This window comes from Rana temporaria, chromosome 4 (genome assembly GCF_905171775.1).
Source record: "Rana temporaria chromosome 4, aRanTem1.1, whole genome shotgun sequence".
NCBI lineage: Eukaryota > Metazoa > Chordata > Amphibia > Anura > Ranidae > Rana > Rana temporaria.
In genome coordinates, this window is record NC_053492.1 from 387,935,288 (window position 1) to 387,953,579 (window position 18,292).

Consider the following 18,292-nt stretch of genomic DNA (forward strand, 5'->3'; position numbering starts at 1 on the left):
GCTCAGCATGATTGCAGATCCCCCACCTTTCTTCTCACTCATCTCCACCAGACGAGGTTCCCCAATCTCAAGGTAGAAGGTCTTGTTTTTCTCATATTCCTCATCATCAATTATTTTCACTGATATGATTTTGCTGCAAGAAGAGAAGGAAAGATTGAAGAGAAGAAGCATAGAACAAAGCAGAAAAAAATAAGAAGGATAAAATGTATAGTAAGCAGCATCAAGGAAAGGCAAAGGAGCAGGGAATAGAAAGTCTAGCAAAGGAAACCCAACTCAAGACAGGCAGCTAAGAACCAAATCTCCAATTTAGTTTTTTTTATTTATACCTGTGAACATATATAGAGTAAAACAGGTTTTTATTACTAATATTGTTTTAAAAAAAAAAAGCATTTGACAGAGTCAAATGTAACCTGAAAAAGAGTGCATGTCACGTAACAACATACAAGGAAAAATCATCCCACCCTTAATCAATCAATAATTAAGCAACACTTTACACAAAACTCTTTCGTTTTTGAGGGCAAAACATACAAAAGAATGTCAGTTAGTATTGGTCAGCTTCCAATTTTCCAAACAAATTGTATGAAAACTTAGAAGGGATTTTTAAGTACCCATAACTCCTAATTTAGCTTTTTTTTAAATGTATCTTAAGGCAAACAATTTCTTTCGTTTTGGATAGAGTAGGAAATTGTTAACATCCACCAGTATTATTTAATTGAGGTCTGTGTTCCATTGGGGAGATTTTACTTTATCTCTTTCCAGAATGAAGGAAAAGCTCCTCTAATTCTGGCAGCAACTGTTTTTTTGTTTTTTCCATCATGTTCTGTCCCTGGGGTGATAGTCACCAGGATAAATAGAGGGGCAAATTTTCCCATTGAGGACACATACAGCAATAAAACCTGCAAAGGTGCTAACCCTTCTCCATTGTATCCAAAACTAAACATGTTGGCGTCAAATATATATTAAATAAAAAAAAATAACTTGAATACAATTGCAGTTTGTATAAACATATCTAACATCATTCTGTCACATAAACAGCAAACAACTATTAGTATCTTTTGGGTATGTACATGCTCCCCGTGGTATTCAATAGTTGATACTAGAGTTCCATCTACACCAAACTGTTAAACAAATCTTACATTTATGGAAACATAGTAACTTAGTTCTAAATTCATGAAATAAAAAAGGCTTTTAAAAATATGCTTTAAAGGGTCAGTCCACGGGTTTAGAATATAATGGCACCAGTGATAATGATTTTGAACAGAACTTAATAAAAAAAGTACTCCTCTCATAATGAAGTGTTGCTGAAAAAGCATAATCTAATCATTTTATCATAAACTCTAGCTGTACTCAGGAATCTGCCTGCACACAACAGCCGCGTTTATAACGGTACCCATTTGATAATGAATGAACCACAAGAATATTTGCCGACAAAGATTGTTGCTAGGATTTGAAAATCATTGGACATTTAGTCCCAGCGTTACCGAGATGAAAACCAACAGTTTTTACGTCCTAGCAGCAAGGCAGGATGTTAGGGTTGTTAACTGTGAATTTTTGGCCAAGCTTCTGGGGAGGCCCCAAATTGCTTACATGTGTAACAATAACATTTATTAATATTAAAACTTGAGTGACTCACAATTACTTTTTCATATAGTTAGTAGAACTTTTATTGCAACTAATGACAATTAAAAATTCCCCAGAATGATTTAAAATGAAAGTGATATTAAAGGTTCCATTTTCTCCCCAAAATAATAAAAATGTTATACTTACCTGCTCTGTGCACGTGTTTTCTTCTGCTCCTCCACTTATGGGGTCCCCCTGCCAGTGCTTCTTGCTCCTCTCACCTTTGAGTACACCCCCCAGCAAGATCAGGCTCAGGTAAGTATAAGGGGAGAGGGGGGTAGCTGTACCCCAAAGTTTTTTTCCCTAATACAAAGAATGCATTAATGCCCCGTACACACGATCGGAATTTCCGATGGAAAAAGTCAGACCGACTTTTTCCATCGGAAATTCTGACTGTGTCTATGCCCCATCAGAGTAATTCCATTGGAAATTCCGATGAATTCCATTGTCGTTTACATAGAGAACATGTTCTCTTTTCCTCTGATGGAATTCCGTCGGACAAAGGTCCGATCGTGTGTATGGGGCATAAGGTAAGAAAAACACTTTAGCTTTTACAACCACTTTAACCTTGTGTAAAGATACAACGCTTAATAGTTTCTTAGAGTTCACTGGTAAGCTTGGCTAACATCTAGGGTGCCAGCTTTAACTCAGCCATATTCTGACTGCGCTACAAGAAAAACAAAGATTGTATAGATACAAGAGGCATGTGTATTCCTACCTGATTATCGGTGTGCTTTGACTATTCCTGGCATAAGACTCTTGCATGAGTTTCCTGTAATAAAGACCATTTACTGCTGCTGTCTCTCATTGTAGAGTGTGACTGGTATTGAGTACTAGGTGGACCCACTTGGTTTCACCCACGGCTCTACTCTCTACACATAATATATGCAGCACAGGATGATGTAACTGCTACTTTTACTTCCTTTGTGTCTATTGAAGAACATAAGTAGATGACAATGTTTGTGCACTGAGTTCAGTTGTTCTTATTGTACTTAACCTATAAAGCAGGCCCCTCTGGCAGCTTATATTTATCTTGTCTTCTCTCCCCCACTGCTTTGGCTGCTGATAAGAGTGAGGAAGGTAAGCCTTGATACTGTGGGAGCTTACATCAGTCTGAAGACTCCCTCTCCATCCACATGTGAAGGGAATGGTTCCTGAGTGGTCAATTGCCAAGCTCTGGCAATGTCATGTGAGAGAAAGGATCACGAGGAAGCTTAGAATTAACAGCTGCAGGAGACAGCTTAAAAACCAATCTTTTGCTCTACACTTACATTGGTAGAGCACAGGTTCACTTTAAGATCTTCATATACAAAAGACAATGCATGCCAGACCTGTGAAAGGTCTTCTATAAAGAAAAAAAAATGTTACCTACACAAAATATTGTTTGCTTGCATAATAAGCCTTAGTATCAGATATTTTAAAGATTATGCCTCCAGGTAAAGAAACATTCTTTCAAAATACTAATGTAGGGAAGCAAATGCAAAACATATTGTTTGCTTGATGAAAGAAGGCTGAAAATGTAATAAAGTATAGTTGTTGTATAGTTGTGTCATCTCTGAGGCATCACCTCTGTCTAGTACTGTAGTTAGATACTGAACCTGGATGATGCTTGAACAAAGGTAGCTCTGTCCTTCTGGGGAGAAAAACAGATGAAGCATTGTCGTGAGTGGGGGGCTGCTGTAATCTCCTTTGGAGTATACCTAGCAGTGTTACACTAACATATTACTTAGCGTAACATCAAAAATATATTTGATTCTAAGCCCACTTAAATGTGTGGGATGGTGAGCTGAATAAACAAGTAAATGGCAATGGCCTACAGCTATTTTGAAACAGCATCATATGTAATAATGGTATGATACCAAGGCTAATATAGTGTTTTCAGCTGCCATTTTTGCTTCTTAGCATGGAAATAAAAGAAGATATGAAAGCAGGAAGAGGGAAAGAATCAAACTGAACTGGCAACATTTCACCGGATAACATATAAAGCTGGTAATTTAAGGCATTAAAGTAGCTAATTATTTTGCTATTGGCTATTGTACTTCAAGTATTGTGTGCATCAGGCAATGCTAATCCAGCCAATAAACATCCCATCTTACTGTCATTTAAGCACAGAGACAATGGGAGGGCACTTTTAGTGCTGATTTTGATCATGCAGCCCGCTATGAACCCTCCATAATTGACAAGATTATGTTCCAACAGCCATCCCAGACTGAATGTGTAATCACTGTGTTATGATACTTAGAGCCTGACTACTCTGTGTTTGCCATTTTTGTGATTCTCCAATCAAGGGACTCCGGTAGGCGCATCCAAGAGTACTCTTACTGAGGAAATTGCAGAGCAGGGCTGCCTTCAGAAAGCCTAATTTATTTCACATTATGCTCAGTGTTTTGTGCTTGTTTCAGAATTAGCCTAATTCTACAGCTTTTTTGGCACACTGAGTAATGTGTCCATTCACTGTAATGCAGTTCATTCACCCTAGGAGAAATACTTTACTAAAGGAAAGAACTGCTTTCCTTTTAAACAAATTGCTAAATTAAACTATAAGTACAATCTAAAAGCCCAACTGATCTAAACACCCTCCGGGTGCATCAATACAAAATAGGTGCAAAGTGTTAGGCCCCGTACACACGACCAGTTTCCTCGGCAGAATTCAGCTTCCGACCGAGTTTCTGGCTGAATTCTGCCGAGGAAACTGGTCGTGTGTACACTTTCGGCCGAGGAAGCCGACGAGGAGCTCGGCGAGGAAATAGAGAACATGTTCTCTATTTCCTCGTTGTTCTATGGGAGCTCTCTCCCCGCCGAGCTCCTCGGCGGCTTCAGTGCTGAACTGGCCGAGGAACTCGATGTGTTTGGCACGTCGAGTTCCTCGGCCGTGTGTACGAGGCCTTACAGTTTTTTTTTTTCAAAAGTGCCACAGCCTCAGCAGAAAAGTCTGTTCCCTACTAGCATGCTGTAGAGAAGGACCTTTGCTGTCTTTGTGGAAGCGGTGGTCTCTCAATACAGGTCCGGCTTGCTCCCTGCTGAGCCAAACCTATGGCTCTACCATCATCAGGGAGTATAAACTTTGCTGATTGCAGAGCTGTAGGTCTGGCTCAGCAAGGGATGGGGCGTGTCAGACCTCTGCAGAGAGACCACCACTTTCACACAGGTGTTTCTCTGCAGCATGCTGGCAGGAAACAGGCTTTGATATTCAGGATATGGTTGCTTTTATTGAAAAGTAACTGTGAGACTTTAACCACTTGCTGCCTAGTCCCAGCGTGCCTTTAACATAGTTTGTACTCTCAAGCACTGGCGATCAAGTGACCACTGTGATTGTCTGTCACAGTGATCACATGGTCAGGACCCGGTGATTGTCTGTCACAGTGATCACATGATCAGGAGGCGGTCCCGCCAGCTACCAACCATTATTGGGGACTAAGAGTTGTATTTGATGCACTGTGATCTCAGCACAAAAACATGGGCCACCCAGTGGCACATATGTGTGGCACGTGGATGTTAAAGCCCTCTCTTTTTACATCACATATATGTGTTACATGGGTGGGAAACTGGTTAAAAACCTCTTGTTTTGATGCATCTAGAATGTATTTAGTTGATTTAAGTAAATGTTTAATTGGACTTCCATTTTCTGTCTTTGGCCTGGTAGTGATGCAAACTGCTACTGGTGGGAGCTTACATCAGGCTGAAGACACTCTCTCCTTCCACATGTGAAGGCGATGGTTCCTAAGTGGTCAATTGCCAATCTCTGGCACTGTCATGTGAGAGAAAGGATTATGATAAAGCTTAGAATAAATAGCTGCAGGAGACAGCTTAAAAGCCAATCTTGTATTTGATGCACTGTGTTCTCAGCACAAAAACATGGGCCACCCAGTGGCACATATGTGTGGCAGGTGGATGTGAAAGCCTTCTCTTTTTCCATCGCATATATGTGTTACATGGGGTGGGGGGGAGCTGGTTAAAAACCTATTGTTTTGATGCATCTAGAATGTTTTTAGTTATCAAAGTGCTTTAAAAGGAGGATAAGGAAAGGAAAGTCATCACATGCATAAGGTCATACATCATATTCTGGTGCTAATTTAGTGTTTTTGTCTGTATTGCTATTGTTCTTGCTTCCTAGCTGATATAGTTGTCACAGTTAAAGTAAGTAATGCTTTCCAAAACTACTAAACATGTTAATGGTCTTAGTTTTGTTTTTTATTTCTCTTGTACCTTGAGTCAGTGTATCCCCAGAGGCTCTGTTTGTACATATTGCACTAAAATAATAATAAAAAAATAAAAACTACAAAACAAATGTTTTAGCTTAACATACACTTAACATTTTCATTCAGCGGGCATCCATCATTCTTCATGTGCATACTAATAGTTGTTTTCTTCAGATTGATTAATACAAAAATCGAAAAAACGTTAATTCAGTATGCAAAGTGATATGACAGCTAAAATTGATTTCTTAATAGGATCTTCAGTCTGACCGAAAAAGAAAAGACTGCAGCTACAAATACTGTAGCTGCTGACTTTTAATAAAGAAACCACTCACCTGTCCAGGGATCTAGCGCTGTCCTCACTCGACCGATTCTTCCCCTGGGCTTCATGTCACTGGCGCCAGCATGTTTACTGTAGGATGCTGGCTGTGACCCGCAACCTCCTGGGACCCGCCCCATGTCTCAGGAGGTTGTGGGCAGGGAGGGGGTAAACTTCCAGCAGAAGTGGGAGCGGAAACCTGCCAAAACTAGGTACCTGTGCTCCAAAAATATTTTTTTTTTCTAAAAGTGTTAGAGGAGGGAGAAGGAGGACATAAAGTGGAACTTCCCTTTTAAGGTGACGTTCCCATTTTAAGTAAAGTTACTATGTATTCATATACAATTATACAAGACTTTTTTTTCTGTCTAGTGGAACTTTGAAATCTATATATCTTTAAATTGTGTGTTCCCTTGTACAGGGGTTGGACAAACATACAGAATGTTTCACGTTGAAAGCAGAAGTGATGTAACATTCTTTTGCTTCTGATATTTGATGTGACACCTAGCTAATAGGTGGGAAGCCTCACTATGTCATTCACTGCATGCGCTGCTAGTTCAACAGAGTCATGTGAGAGCTTATTGAGTATCAGAGGGCAAATTGTCAGTGCCTACTTCTTTGGTCCTTCTTTGGCTGAAGTTGCCAACTATTTGTGGTGTTGTGAGGTACAGTATCAAAGGTTATGACGACATATACAATTTCCGGGAAAATGTCACCTGATAAGCATATGTGCGGTTGACATGGTCAACAGAACGAAAGAGACAAAAGGACATTGCGCAGGATTGTGACCTGGATCTTTGCATGAAGAGTGGTGTCAGCTTCCATTATCCACCATTCAAAACTTATATTTGTTAATGCCCAGGGAAATTCAGATCGTCTTGGATGCCAAAGGTGGCCCAACACCATATTGGGTAACTATTTAGGTATTTTACCATACTTGTTTTCATAATTATGTCCAACACCTGTATATAAATTGTGAATTCCCTTGTCTGTGTAAAAGTCAAAGGCTGCCAAGGCTTGTCCTTCATGGTTAAAAATAATTTATTCTGGGCAACGATTTCTGAACTGCCTTTCATGTTCGGCAAACAAAAAACAAACTGCTGTTATGAATATGCAAAGTGACTGTCATTGTTTACCTCGGTGACTAATTTAATGACTACAAATAGAAGAGCAGGTAAGAAGTAAATGCCATTTGTCAGAGGAGCAGGTGATGTGGTTTTCATGGAATTTATAGGCAATGATAAATAAAATTGGAGTGTATAAAAAAGAACATCTTGGCAAGGGCCACCGGCATCTGACGGAGGTTCACAGAACAGTACATCATCTCAAAACCATTATGCAGTAAGATCAATGACATCGCCGGCAATATGCATTACAGTGTTTACTGACTTCATTCTGTGGGCATGAGAAGGTCTATTCTTGGCTAGTGTAATTAGTCAAGATATCTCAATCAATCCCAAGCAACAGCAGGCAGTCTGCCATCCGCTATATGAAAAAGCAAACTTGGATAAACAATTCAGAGTTTGTATTTTTAGACCATAACATATTTTCCATTTATAAAGAATATAAACAATCATTCCACCAAGAAGCCAGAATGATGGAAACAGAATGGGAGGTCTTGTTTGTAACCACATTTTTAGTGATGATATCCCAGTCTTATCCTGTGTGAACATTTAATAATGATAGTACAGAATGGCAAGAAACTGCTGAAACCAAGTACTGCTATGGTTTTACAGTCAATTCATGCGGGCCACATCAATGCACAACCAAAAGATACCTTGCCAACACCTCCCGTGGTGTCAGGAGGCAGAGCTCCTGATTATATGACCAGTGTAATGGACTGTCACAGCAGTCACATGATCAAAAGCCCATCCCACCAGTTCCCATTCGTAAATGGTGACCAACGCCTGTTGGTGACGGCTCAGTCAGAGTACTGTGAGTTTTCAGTAAGCAAGCCTGGCACACAATAGTGTAACCCCTGTCTTAAGGTCCACCCACCATGTTGCTGCATATATGCAATAGGCCGCCAGAACGAGATTAAAGCTAAACTCCAGATATAAAAGACACCATTGAATGCAGCTGGGTATTCATTCATAAATCATAATAGATATTTATTTCATTGCAACCAGCCTAAATATCTTAGTTTGATTTGATGTAAGCGATCCTCTATACAAAAACAGCCAGACAGAGGGGGAGGGGAAGGGCTTGGGACTCATAATGTGTTCTACATGCATTGTGCTGATAAGGAACATGCTGATAGATGGAATGAGCAGAATGATGATCTTTCACTGTCCAGTCAGCAGGCTAGGAAGGGGACACCACTGTGCGCCTTCTACAATCTATGATTGTAACAGAGAAATGATTGTGATCTACCCACCTGTGCTGTGTGATAAGGCTGTGTACATTTTCAGAATTGGATAAACAGAATTACAAACACTTTGGCAGGTAAAACAGCTGTCATGTATGTATTTAATGTGTGTATTTAGTTGTTTGCCTGGAGGTCAGCTGTGAACTAGTCAAAATTCTAGTATACATGTATTTAGGAGGTAGTGCAAGAAAAAAAAATGCTTTTTTCTTATCGTCCTCTGCTTGGTACAACCTTTATAATTTCAGGGAGATGGCTAATTATGCAAGGTCATTACCCTATAACTAGCATGGGTAAGGTCCAATTTATATTGAAGTAAATCCATCAATTTAACCATTTCCCCAAATAGTTACATTTAAGGCATTTCGTGAATGAAAACTGTCACAGTAAAACCGCTTTCACACGACCGTTCCGATCAGGTCCACCTGTCAGTTTTTCAGGCAGACCTGATTGGATGATCCATTCATCTCTATGGACCAGCGGGTATAAACGTCTGTTTACACCCACCTACCTCTGATCCGATCCAGTACGCTAAAAACAAACAGAAGGGAATTCCTTTTCCTCCGTGTAGGTGGATCGGATCGGTGGGTAGATGGTTGTAAATTAACAGAGGCATCCATTTACAGCCGGCCACCCATAGAGCAGAGTGGGCTCTGTCAGTGTTCCCTCTGCATAAACTGAGCTGACACAGATCTGTCATCTGCCCGCTCTACTCTGATCAGCAGAGGATCTGGGAGTGGATCCCCTGCTGATTGGGACGGAGTCCATAGGTAGGGGCCTTACTTGTGCCCTCAACCGAATGGTCATACCATTAAATAGCTGGTGTCTTAAGTGATCACATGTGCAGCACAATGGCAACTGCAGGTCAAACAGAGGCTTCACTGGTTATAAAGGATAAGAGGGTTTAGTTCTGCTTTAGGTAAACACCATTACTAATAAATAGTGCACCACCTATAAATTCTTATGCACCCATAGCAAGGAAAAACAAGGGTGGGACTTTAAATGAGGCATGCACCCCAGGAGGACAACGGTAACGATAGACATTGGCAAGTAATTGACCCAGTAGTACCAAACAAATAATATTATTATGCACCCATAAGTGACTACAAAACTTTTTCTTAGCATCCCCCCTGAGCACCACTTACACTAAAATAACACTGTAGGCACACTTTGAATTTCCCAAGAAATAACCTGAATCTAGAACTATGTATGGCATTGCCAAGCATGCATCCCAAAAGGATAATCAAATAAAAGAAGAGATAGAAATGAATAAAAAAATATACAGTTTAACTAATTTCATTTTAAATGCCCTCAAATCCCTAACAATCCAGTAGAGTCAAAGGACCGTTTTATCATGTCTCCCTTTTGCCCCAAGTTTATGATGCTCTACAGCTGTCCAGCAAAGTGTCCAATTTAAATCTTCTGATTGATACTTTGTGACTTAACATCAACGGTACTAGTCAGTACAGATTATAAAAGAGAGACTATATAGAGTGACACAAAACTGATGAAAGTAGAAATGTCAAAATGGCTCCCAGCTTGCTATTTCTAAGAATATTTTACATATAGACTGTCGCTATAAATATTTACTATTAAAATGATGTAATAGAAATGGAAAGCAAAAGATAATAAAATAAAAAAAAGACTAAGGACACAGTTTTTAAAGCATTTTCCTGCAAGATAAAATATAGCGCATATATAGTAAAAAGAAAGGTTATTATTATTACTAGCTCTAAGAGGCTAAGTGCAATTACATTGTTTATCTGTTAACTTGCTTGCTGACTTCCCCATAGCAGATCTATTGCTACAGGGCGGCCACGCTGTGCAGAATTATATATATACAGTATATATATAAATATATATGGGTTTTGGACTTGAGCATGCTCTGCCAGTGGCTCACCCCTGCTGTGATATTACACAGTGGGAGCTGATCAGTGGGACCCGATGTCCACTGGCACCCACTGATTATTCAGTACACTGACAGAATGGCGGTCTGCCTATGTAAACACGGCAGATTGTCATTCTGTCAGTACAGAAGGCATGAATCCTGATTTTCTGTAAAGCAGAAACACCAATCCATGTCTTCCACTGGTAACAGCACCTCCCCCACAGTATTAAAGCACAGGTCAGGCACACAGTTAACCCTTTGATCGCCCCTGATGTTAACTCCTTCCCTGACAGTGTCATTAGTACCGTGACAATGCATAATTTTAGCACTGATCACTGTTATAATGTAACTGGTCCCCAAAAAAGTGTCAAAAGTGCCAGTTATGCCTCGTACACACAATCGGATTTCCCGTCTGAATAAACTCCAACGGGTTTTTCCGACAGAATTCCGCTCAAGCTGTCTTGCATACACACGGACACAATTTCCAACCGTCGAAAAAACACGGTGATGTACAACACTACGACGAGCCTAGAATAATGAAGTTCAATGCTTCCGAGCATGTTTTTTTCTCCGTTGGAATTCCATACAGACTAATGGAATTTTCGATAGAAATTTTTTCTGTCGGAAAAAAAGAGAACATGTTCTCTTTCTAAGTCCGTCGGAATTTCCTACTAAAAAATTCAGATGGGGCATACACACTGTCGGATCATCCGATTAAAAAATTCGCTCTGACTTTTTCCATTGGAAATTCTGACCGTGTGTACGCGGCAGAAGGTGTCTGGTTTGTCTGTTGCAATATCGCAGTCCCGCTATAAGTTGCTGATCGCCGCCATTAATAATGAAAAAAATAATTAATTAAAATATCACATAGTCTGTAAATGCTATAATTTTTGCGCAAACCAATCAAAATACGCTTATTGGGATTTTTTTTACCAAAAAATGAAGAAGAATGCATACTGGCCTGAACTGAAAAAGAAATTGGATTTTTTTTTATTTATTGGATATGTTTTAGGCCCCTTTCACGCGAACGGACCATCTATCCATTTTTCTTCCATCCGTCAACGGACGACAATGCATTCCTATGGGCAAACAGATGACCATCGGTTATCATCCGTTAACCTCCGCTTCCGTTTTTATAAAATTTTTTAATTGTACAAGGCTACATTGAGATCAGTGAAAATAGATATTAACTGATGTTAACTGACAATGTCCGTCAACGTCCGATCTGTTAAGATCCGTTTTCAATAAATATATTTTTTTGTTTATCTGTAAACTCAATCTATGACCCAGGCAGTAGTTGGACAATAGGAAGTACATTGGAACTACACCCCCAAGGAAAACCATAGCCAGAGACATCTCCCAGGAGCAGCTCCTAGTCACAATCTGCTTTTTCTTACTCTCCTTTCTCCACATATAGGCAAATATGACAAACAATGTCACGCTGTCCCAAAAAATGTTGGAATCCATCGCACAAAACAGATAGCACACACAAGGACAAGGACACAGCAAGAACAAGTCACTCACTGAAAACTGAAATGCAACATGGGAGGAGCAATGCTTTCTGGGTAATGTTATTTTTTTATATTCCATATATATATTTAATCGCATACTGCTAAAAACGCATCTGATTCAAAGTCCCAACTCTCCCCCCCTTTTTATGGATAATGTTATTAAAGCCACAGAAACTGCTGTAAATGGATAAAAACAGATGTAAACGGGTAATTTAACGGATGTAAACGGTTGTTAACAGAACGGAAGACAGATAAAAATGGAGATTAATGTGACGGAAGACGGATGAAGACGGAAGAATCAAAGGATAAGAACTGATACGTTTTTAACATGGCTAAACTGATGGTGTCCGTCTGAATGAGGCCTTAGAGCAGAAAGAAAAAAATATGACCTGGATTTACAAAGCACTTACGCCGACGTATCTCGAGATACGCCCCGCAAGTGTCAATATGCACCGTCGTATCTGTGCGCCGTGCCCAGAAAACTAGATACGCCTGAAAATAGGCTTCGACCGACGTAACTTTCCTACGCCGACATATCGTGGGCGCATATTTACGCTACCCGCAAGTGGTGCTCCCATTGATTTCCAATTCACATATGCAAATGAGGAAGATACGCCGATTCACGAACGTAGTTGCGCCCGGCGCATAATATACCCGGTTTACGTAAGTCGTACGTCCGGGGTAAAGTTATGCCCCATAAAGCAGGTGTAAGTCAGCAGCATCCATGCAAATGGCTGCACCAGGGAACACACCTGTCGTATTTTACGTTGTTTACGTAGTCCGTGAATATGGCTAGGCGTAGGTTACGTTCACGTTGTAGGCAGTGATTCGACGTATCTTAGGGAGTAGTTCCGACGTGATTCTGAGCATACGCACTGGGATGCGTTCACAGGACGGTGCATGCGCCGTTCGTTAGTCGTATCTTTCTGGCGCTCGGCCCATCATTTGAATGGGGTCACGCCTCATTTGCATGGCTCACGCCCACTTTCACTTACACAGACTTACGACTAAGAAACCCAGCGCAGATTTGAGGGCGAGTGCTTTGTGAATTCTGTGCTTGCCTCTCTGCGCTGCGTCGGCGTAGCGTAAAAAAGATACGCTACGCCGGCATAAATATGCGCCAATGTATGTGAATCCGGGCCTATATATACATTTTTTTTTTCTAAATTGTCAGTCGTTCTTTGTTTATAGCGCAAAACATAAAAAACCCAGGAGGTGATCAAACAACACCAAAATAAAGCTCTATTTGTGGGAAAAAAAGAACATACATTTTATTTGCATAAAAACATATAAGACCGGTTCTAGCCATTGGGACTACAGGGAGTTTCCCGGTGGGCCGATGGCTCAGTGGGCTGGCTTCAGTGACAGCGGACTGCCGCCCCCCTCTGCTCCTCGGTCTCTTCCTTCCCGCAGCGCTCATCTGGGGGGAACAAAGAAGTGACGACGACAGAGGAGCATGGGGGGAGGGGACAGACAGCTGACTCAACAGCTATGGCCTGGGAGTTTCTCACTTCTGCCTAATCTTGTCCCATAAGGGGGGCACCGAACTGATTCTTTGGCCCAGGTGAAATAATGTCTAGCTTCCCCACTGGTATTGCCTATAAGAGTACCAGTACCAGCCGTTCTACTCTAATAAAGTAGAACGGCTAGTGAGTAGGTAAGGTGGAGAGGGGGCTTGGGTGGCCGGCGGGGTGCGGGAGTTGTCCGGCCACCATGGGAGAGACCTGTCAAAGTGGGCCAGTCTGGATGAAGTCCAGGGCCAAATTTCTGTCCCAGTACAGCCCTGCTAGGGACAGTCATAGCACATCCACATCCCTTGTTTGTACATAGAAAGAAAGGAGGAGTGTTTAAAATCAACACTCTCCCATATGGTGATGGGACTTTTGAGGAAAGTGTGACTGTCACTGAGGTAAGCACACAACAGTATGATCATAAAACTTCATTTTATGGCAGGATCACCAGATACTAATTTAATTAAAGCTGCATATTTAAAAGTATTGAAAATTACTTTTGAAATTATAATAACATGCTAAAACGTAATAGACATTTAATTATTTAATTGTTTTACATCTACTTTTAATATAAAGAAAAATGTACAGAATAGGTAATAAAGAACTGTTGATCTTAGGTGGGCAAGTATTTGTTAAGTCAAGTATTTAAGGTATTTAGGTGGTCAAGTATTTATTAAAATCATAAAACTAATAAAAAAAATTAAGAATTCCTCCTAATTTTTCAAAAGTAACTGTAGGTACTAGGTACAAGATCACATTCAAATATGCATATGTGAAATGGGAAGTTTGCTACCGCCTAACCTGTTCTTTAAGAGGACTTGAAAGCCAGATCTATGAGAAGTAGAGTAATGAAAGCTGAGCCGTTGCTCATTGAAGTAGAAACAAGAAACAAGGGGTCATGGAGGTTTCATTAACCACTAGGCGCAGAGGGGCATTCACTGCTTTTTCTGCTTCCACACCTCTGCCAGCCCCAGCAATATTAATTCTAGTCCAAATTGATTTTCAGCCCACTAAAACGCTATCTTCACTATATTTAGCCGACAGGGCTGTTTAATTGAAATTCATAGAATATATTTTTCAATGAATTAGAATGAGAATCCACTCTAACTGTATTTATGTACTAAAACACATTCCAAGGCATGTTCCAATTCAATGAGCGTTTCACAATGCCAGTGGCAGCAACAGTAGTGTCCTGGGAAAACTGGGATACATGGGAGCCATAATTATATTGTCACTTCAGGCCCAGACAAGTGACCTTTCATTTAATAAACCTGTCAGGATAAATAGAAGGACAATATAATGATACTTTAAATATTAAACCGGCAAACACAATGAAGTGAGTTTTCAGCTCATTAATCACTCTAAAGTACAATGGACATGAACTGTGATTCTTTTTCCCACTGGAATTGTATTTTACTTTAATATATATGTACAGTATACTTCATGGCCAAAGTATGCACAATGTTTGCTCCACACATTTCACATGGCAGACCAGGGAAAGAGATAAAAAATATGTTGGCAACTACAAACACTGCACTGCTACAAAGAATGGATAACCAATATATTTGAGATTATTTATTATTATTGAGATCATAGGGGCCATTGGTCTCTGCAAAGTCTAAAGCCTCTGCACTGTCCGTAGATATCATGTTCAAATATGTCATATAAGAGGAAAAAATGCACTACTGTCATCCTCCTGAAGTCCACCATTAACTATCAAAATGAGAGACAATAAAAGGAAAAGGCCAAATGATCTGTCACCGGTTGCCAATTAATATATCAAAAAAAGTCTCAACTGCCACTTACAGACTTATATAATAGGGCAGTGGCTATATGACCGTTGCACCTTGGAATTCATCTTAGGAGACCACAGGTCCCTATTTTACTGACTCTGTTACTCAACTCGTATTTTGGAAATCTGTTTGTACGTCTTTTATTGGTCATATGTGCTAATAAAAGATTTTGAACGAAAAAGGGGCAATGGAAAGCTCAATGACTGAGGGGGCCATTTATAAATCAGTGGTATCTGCTTGGTATTCCAAATCCAGCAGAGCGCTATTCAAATGAAGGAGGAGAGGAGAGTCCAGTCATGCCAAAGTCTTGTAACCAGCCTCTTCCCCATTCAAGTTCCCTCTGCTGTGTCAAGCAATGAGAACATTTTGAGATACCCAGGACTTGAATGGACCATAAACTTCTGACCACAGTGCTGACCAACTTTGCAATATTAAAGCGAAGAGCAGTTAATAATATTTGATCTCCTTAATAATTGTGGCCCTGAGGGGCTGACTTATAAAGAGAACTATAGCATTACTACTGATTTTTCAAAGGCATGGTTGCGTGCTTTACAAATGTTTTTTCTACGTCACTTGCTTCTGAAGCAAGCAAAGTGACCTTGCCATGTCATGTCACCAGGCTTTCCTCCCATCATGGAGTGTTCTCTGCTTTCCAAATGACACTTCAAGGCTTCACACTATGGTGTTCTGCAATGAGTGGTGACTGTTTTCCATTACAACTTGGTCACTATATATATATATATATATATATATATACATGAAAAATAAAAACACACACATATATATATATACATATATATATATATACACACACACCAGATGAATTGTCGTGTCCGGCACTCAAAAGCTGTATACTAATGATCAGAATATCATATGATTTTTTTATCGTGTGTACAGGCTATTCAACTAGGGAACAAAAAGCAGTGCAAACCGCATGTTGACAGAGCAAAGTAACAGAGAGATGAGCTCATCCGTCTCCTGCTTCTCCTTTCACTGTCCAGTCGTAGGGTAGGGAGGAGACCTATAAGTGCTACTGAACTGCAGCAGAAAAGTCTGGTCCCCGTCTCTACCACACAGGACTGTACTGTGTGGTAGAACAGAATGGGTAGAAATACAAATCCGGGAATGACAGCTCTCACATATGTATTTCATCTGAGTATTTAGCTGCTTGTCTGGAGGTTATCTTTAACTATAACAAATACTACCTCCTACAATACATTACATTACCTTTAACAACATAATATACATATTTGCTTTGGTCAGTGTCGGAGTGTGTATCCATGCATTGTATAGCATATCTATGCACTATTGAATAAGGAACACTGATCTTTTATATTACCACCAAATCTATTACTTTGAGCAGTTTCTATTACTAGGTGCAACAACAAAAAAACACTTAGCTTTGCAAGATCTGCAATAACTTTAATTTTGACCTTGAAAAATGAAACAATATAGTCAATTGACCTTTAACATTTTTAGTCTTGAAAAAATACATGCTGGATGCAATGCAATCTTCAGTGATCCATTCCGCTTGACTGTGCCAGGATGACCCACTGCCAAAATAACTGATTCTTTACTTACCAAAGCAAATGTCACACTATGCGCTTTCCTGATGGCTTTTCACAGAGAGAAGGATCCAGGAGGGCCATAGATTATTAATACAATGATCTGTGCTCTCTGGCATACCGACTCCATCACTGCAATAATTATTGAACTTTCTCTGCTGTGACAGAAGACTACATATCTTTGTATGGATTTTTTTTCCCCTGGGCTACAAGAAATATGCTAACTTAACTATTGACAAGATACAATATATTGACATTTCATAATGATCAAGCAGAGAGGACTTTAGGCAAGGATACAGATACACATTTGTGTTATTTTGTGCACTATTTATCTTACTTATTCTTTAAAGATGAGTGCAGCTTGATGGAAAAGAGTGAGAAAAAATTACTAGTTAAACAAATATTTTTTTTATTATCTGTATATAAAATATGGGCAACTCGTTTGAGGATTTGTCATTTATATAAACCTCTAGCATCTGCTTTAGGCCTCTTTTAATTTAGGACAACATGCAATATTGCAAAATAATATTTAATATTTACATTTATTCAGTAGATTGTTTCGCAAACTAATATTAACTGCTTTACTGAAAAAAAAAAACATGGTTTACAAAACTCAAACACTCATTCTTTTGGAGAAATTTCACTCACAGGGATTGGTTTACTAAAGGCAAATTAGATGCTAACTTTGCAGAATTTGACTTTAGCTTAGTGAGTGTGGTGAAAATTTACAGTAATTTGCAAAAAAATCCAATCACATACAAGGAAAATAGATGAAAACAAAATTGCACTTGCACATCATTGGATGATGGCTTCACTTCAATTACTAAGCTAAGGGAGAATTTCCTTGCAAAATGAACAGCCAGAAAATCAACCCTAAATTGCACTATCCCTTCACTCCCAGGCCTTCCCTTGCAAGAATAAAGCCTCGTACACACGATCGAGGAACTCGACGGGCGAAACACATCGTTTTCCTCGTCGAGTTCCTTGTTAGGCTGTCGAGGAACTCGACAAGCCAATTTTCTCCATTCCCGTCAAGGAAATAGAGAACATGCTCTCTTTTTGGCTCGTCGAGTTTCTCGACAGTTTCCTCAACGAAAATGTACACACGACCGGTTTCCTGGGCAAAAATAATTCTCCCAGTAAGTTTCTTGCTGGTTTTTGCCGAGAATCTCGGTCGTGTGTACGAGGCCTGAAGCCTCGTACACACGACCGAGGAACTCGACGGGCGAAACATATCGTTTTCCTCTTCGAGTTCCTTGTTAGGCTGTCGAGGAACTCGACAAGCCAATTTTCTCCATTCCCGTCAAGGAAATAGAGAACATGCTCTCTTTTTGGCTTGTGGAGTTTCTCGACAGTTTCCTCAACGAAAATGTACACACGACCGGTTTCCTCTGCAAAAAAATATCTCCCAGCAAGTTTCTTGCTGGTTTTTGCAGAGAAACTCGGTCGTTATACTTTACCTGCTCCCAGGCCAGCAAGATACCTCCCATGAAGCTGCTGGGCTGTTATCAAAATCTTCTCAGTTGG

General features: G+C 40.0%; 1 protein-coding gene across 7 annotated transcripts in view; it reads right to left on the reverse strand.

The window, feature by feature from the left end:
* The window catches only part of LOC120937689 (sodium/calcium exchanger 1), a 641,159-nt gene that overhangs the window by 105,699 nt on the left and 517,168 nt on the right, over positions 1 to 18,292 (reverse strand). For 5 of the 7 annotated variants that reach the window (XM_040351100.1, XM_040351101.1, XM_040351099.1 and 2 more), the window contains one exon: positions 27 to 133. The exons of the other annotated variants lie outside the window; for them this stretch is intronic. In XM_040351100.1, coding sequence (XP_040207034.1) covers positions 27 to 133 — 107 coding nt within the window. The remainder of the gene's footprint in view (positions 1 to 26; positions 134 to 18,292) is intronic. 7 annotated transcript variants of the gene reach the window in all.